The following is a 5,292-nucleotide window of genomic DNA, read 5'->3' as shown; positions in this document are numbered from 1 at the left end:
TGTAATCAAAATCGGCAATTTATTTTAGAACTTCCACAACAGGGAAGAATATCATTGCAACAAGGATGTACAATAAGAATTGAAGGTGTTACAATAAAATCACCATTTAATATAAACTCTAATTCGAAAAAGGAAATACCAGCCACATTGACAGCGAAGATAGGGAACACTACTAGAATTCGTATTCCACCATTAAATTCATTAATATACAATCACACAAATGAACTGCAAGAGCTTCAGAGTCAAATCAAAGTCATAAAAGAAGAGAATATTAAATTACGTGAAATTAAATATCATCAAATAGCAAGTCATACATCTCTTTTCTTAGTAACAATTTTGATAATAGGTATAGTGATATATTTTGTAAAAAGGAAGCATACGGAACGCGCAATTGCTCGATTGGACATTTTTAACAAGGAGAATCTCTAATATGACCAGACCAATGAACGCTAAATAATCAAACGAGATTGGAATGTAGAATTAGGCCGCTGGCAGAATGTTCAATCACGAACATGAGTTTTGACCTCCGGCAGAATGTTCAATCATGAACATGAATTTATACCATAAATTTAATTATTATAGTTTATATCATCACCTAAATTCTTAGAATTATGTACTAAGGAAAAATATAGATAAATAGTAACATTTTTTAGAAACCGTATTTAAATTATTAAAATAAAATATATTCATAAAAACAATAGGAGGAAAATCCCAAGTGTTGGGACTTCCGTCCTTTTTTAACCTTTTTTGACAAATGTAATACAGTCCATTAAAATTATAATATTTTAAACTTGATGTAGAAATTAGTCTTAAAATATTTTTGTATAAAAACACAACATTTTTGAAATAAAATCAGTAGCTAAAAATTACTCAAAGTGTGTGTACTTTAATTTATTAAATGTACACTGTGCTACGCAATATTCGCACCAAACGTAATTTTTGAGAGTCGAGTCGCCAAACTGTTTTATACAAAAATAATATTATTTTAAAAAGAAGATGGAGTATTAAGCTTTAAGATCCGATAAATAGTATTTTACGAATCCTATATTTCCCTTCGCCAACTTGAAATACGCGGAATTTTTGTCGACATGCGCAAAGGATAACAAGGCGTTTAACTTCATCAGCGTAACTTCATCAGCGGAATCTTTGTCGACATGTGCAAAGGATAAGAAGGCGTTTAACTTCATATTGTATTTTATCTGAATCAGTTGCTGGTTTGCGTTCTTGCCAATCGGGTCTCCACCATTACGATCAAAAAGATCTGCCAGTGCACCCATTTCCATTCGAGAAGTGTCAAATTCTTTAAAAAATAAATAATAGGTATTCTACATTATTTAGTTATTCTACATTATATAAATAATCGTACTTATTATTCCATATATGAATTCGGCACGTGGTATTAAACCATTATTATCCTTATTCATTTTTCTAAACAAATCAGTCAAACGTGATTTTTTGTGATTCATATATGTATGTACATACCATATGTATATATGAATATTTCAGGAAAAATATTTTAGAAAATATTTTAGGAAAAATATACAAAAACAAAGCCATGCATCATTTTCAGAAATATTGCCTCACATACTCTTTCATACAAAATCATTTAGAGTAGAATAAATAAAATGAAGAATATAAGAACAATTTAGTATTGATTATTTTTTTGTTACTAGCAAAAATTTGTTAAATTTGTAGTAACTATTTCTTTTGTTGGCGTGCATAAACAAATTTAAGGAAAATATTGCACACGCATTTTTTATGTTATGCAGTTATTTTTATTAAATTTCACTGCAATGCGAACAACAATTAGAAATTTGTTTTGTTAAATTTTTTTGTCACTCTGCTTGCGGGACTTTGTTTACATCAAAAGATTATTGATGTAAATAAAGTCCCGTAATTTCATGGTCAATATTGTTAAAAAAATCAAAGTCGTCATGTAAAATACATACATATGTATATTTTATTTAATAAATTTTTTAGTCAAAATCCATATTCTTTAATAGATGACCCTATTAACTTCAAATTTTGTTAAAAATTGCAATAATGATGAAATGAAATTTGTTAAAAAATTCAGCTTCAGTTTCAGTTTGAAGGATATACATATGTATGTATGTTTGACTAATAAAAAATATTGAATACTGATGATGGGTATAAATTACATAAAGAATATTGTTCAGTGTTCAAATAAATATTTGCTTCAATATAAAAATCAAAGAACGAGAAGAGCGCCATTTGAGTTCATCGGGTCACTGCAGCACATATTGTTTGGCACAATGGATGCAGAAGATAGAAAAATGTTCGAAGAAGACATGATGAGATTACTAGAAAATCAGCATGATATCAAGAATCTGATAAATAAGCAAACTTCGGTAGTAGATTCTACGGTGAATTTGTTAAAAAGAACCACCACGGAGATAAATAATAATTTTAAACAAATGCAAGATAGGCTCAACCTCTTGTCGTCGGCAATGCAGGAATCATATTTGGTATATCGGGAGTCAATTAAGTTTTTCATGGTAACAAAAGAGCTGCAGGGAATAATTGAAGAAAACAGAAATGTTCAAACAGAAATAATAGAGCTTTTAATTGACATAAATCATGGGAAATTGAATCCTTCGTTGATAACTCCTACTCAACTGTATGAAGAAGTTAGGAGCATCAAAGAACATCTTCCAAATAAATTAAGGCTGCCAGGAAATAGCGATAATCAGTTGCAAGTTATTTATAAGCTTTTATCGGCAATAAGAACAATAATGGATAAGAAACTAATCATAAAGGCAGAAATACCATTATTTGACACACAAGAATCAAAACTATACAAAGTAATTCCGATGCCTATGGAAAAGCATGGGATAATTTTGAGTCCAATGATACAAAAGCAGTTTCTTATATATAATTTCGAAATGGACTCATACCATTTGATGACGGAAACACAGCTCAACTTATGCAAACACGTCACGGAAGCGGAGTATGTTTGTGAAGGTAATTGGCCATGGCTAGATGCGAATGACTCGTCGTGTGAGATTTCACCATTGAAGCCTTTAAACGCTTATAAATGTACATACATTGAAGCGGAATCATCTCTATATTGGGTAAAACTAAATAATGCAAATAATTGGTTATTTAAAACATTTAAACCAACATCAGCACATATCCAGTGTAATCAAAATCGGCAATTTATTTTAGAACTTCCACAACAGGGAAGAATATCATTGCAACAAGGATGTACAATAAGAATTGAAGGTGTTACAATAAAATCACCATTTAATATAAACTCTAATTCGAAAAAGGAAATACCAGCCACATTGACAGCGAAGATAGGGAACACTACTAGAATTCGTATTCCACCATTAAATTCATTAATATACAATCACACAAATGAACTGCAAGAGCTTCAGAGTCAAATCAAAGTCATAAAAGAAGAGAATATTAAATTACGTGAAATTAAATATCATCAAATAGCAAGTCATACATCTCTTTTCTTAGTAACAATTTTGATAATAGGTATAGTGATATATTTTGTAAAAAGGAAGCATACGGAACGCGCAATTGCTCGATTGGACATTTTTAACAAGGAGAATCTCTAATATAACCAGACCAATGAACGCTAAATAATCAAACGAGATTGGAATGTAGAATTAGGCCGCTGGCAGAATGTTCAATCACGAACATGAGTTTTGACCTCCGGCAGAATGTTCAATCATGAACATGAATTTATACCATAAATTTAATTATTATAGTTTATATCATCACCTAAATTCTTAGAATTATGTACTAAGGAAAAATATAGATAAATAGTAACATTTTTTAGCAACCGTATTTAAATTATTAAAATAAAATATATTCATAAAAACAATAGGAGGAAAATCCCAAGTGTTGGGACTTCCGTCCTTTTTTAACCTTTTTTGACAAATGTAATACAGTCCATTAAAATTATAATATTTTAAACTTGATGTAGAAATTAGTCTTAAAATATTTTTGTATAAAAACACAACATTTTTGAAATAAAATCAGTAGCTAAAAATTACTCAAAGTGTGTGTACTTTAATTTATTAAATGTACACTGTGCTACGCAATATTCGCACCAAACGTAATTTTTGAGAGTCGAGTCGCCAAACTGTTTTATACAAAAATAATATTATTTTAAAAAGAAGATGGAGTATTAAGCTTTAAGATCCGATAAATAGTATTTTACGAATCCTATATTTCCCTTCGCCAACTTGAAATACGCGGAATTTTTGTCGACATGCGCAAAGGATAACAAGGCGTTTAACTTCATCAGCGTAACTTCATCAGCGGAATCTTTGTCGACATGTGCAAAGGATAAGAAGGCGTTTAACTTCATATTGTATTTTATCTGAATCAGTTGCTGGTTTGCGTTCTTGCCAATCGGGTCTCCACCATTACGATCAAAAAGATCTGCCAGTGCACCCATTTCCATTCGAGAAGTGTCAAATTCTTTAAAAAATAAATAATAGGTATTCTACATTATTTAGTTATTCTACATTATATAAATAATCGTACTTATTATTCCATATATGAATTCGGCACGTGGTATTAAACCATTATTATCCTTATTCATTTTTCTAAACAAATCAGTCAAACGTGATTTTTTGTGATTCATATATGTATGTACATACCATATGTATATATGAATATTTCAGAAAAATATTTTAGGAAATATTTTAGGAAAAATATACAAAAACAAAGCCATGCATCATTTTCAGAAATATTGCCTCACATACTCTTTCATACAAAATCATTTAGAGTAGAATAAATAAAATGAAGAATATAAGAACAATTTAGTATTGATTATTTTTTTGTTACTAGCAAAAATTTGTTAAATTTGTAGTAACTATTTCTTTTGTTGGCGTGCATAAACAAATTTAAGGAAAATATTGCATACGCATTTTTTATGTTATGCAGTTATTTTTATTAAATTTCACTGCAATGCGAACAACAATTAGAAATTTGTTTTGTTAAATTTTTTTGTCACTCTGCTTGCGGGACTTTGTTTACATCAAAAGATTATTGATGTAAATAAAGTCCCGTAATTTCATGGTCAATATTGTTAAAAAAATCAAAGTCGTCATGTAAAATACATACATATGTATATTTTATTTAATAAATTTTTTAGTCAAAATCCATATTCTTTAATAGATGACCCTATTAACTTCAAATTTTGTTAATAATTGCAATAATGATGAAATGAAATTTGTTAAAAAATTCAGCTTCAGTTTCAGTTTGAAGGATATACATATGTATGTATGTTTGACTAATAAAAAATATTGA

General features: G+C 29.2%; 1 protein-coding gene across 1 annotated transcript; it reads left to right on the top strand.

Moving 5' to 3' along the window:
- The first annotated feature begins 2,273 nt into the window (after positions 1-2,273).
- LOC119682939 lies at positions 2,274-3,587 on the top strand. Its single transcript, XM_038096515.1, has one exon. The coding sequence runs from the start codon at positions 2,274-2,276 to the stop codon at positions 3,585-3,587; it is 1,314 nt and encodes a 437-aa protein (XP_037952443.1).
- The last annotated feature ends 1,705 nt before the right edge of the window (positions 3,588-5,292 follow it).

The sequence above is a fragment of the Teleopsis dalmanni genome, chromosome 2, assembly GCF_002237135.1.
Source record: "Teleopsis dalmanni isolate 2A chromosome 2, ASM223713v2, whole genome shotgun sequence".
In the NCBI taxonomy this organism is placed as follows: Eukaryota; Metazoa; Arthropoda; class Insecta; order Diptera; family Diopsidae; genus Teleopsis; species Teleopsis dalmanni.
The sequence above is the reverse complement of the archived record's forward strand: the minus strand, read 5'-3'. Positions and strand labels throughout refer to the sequence as shown.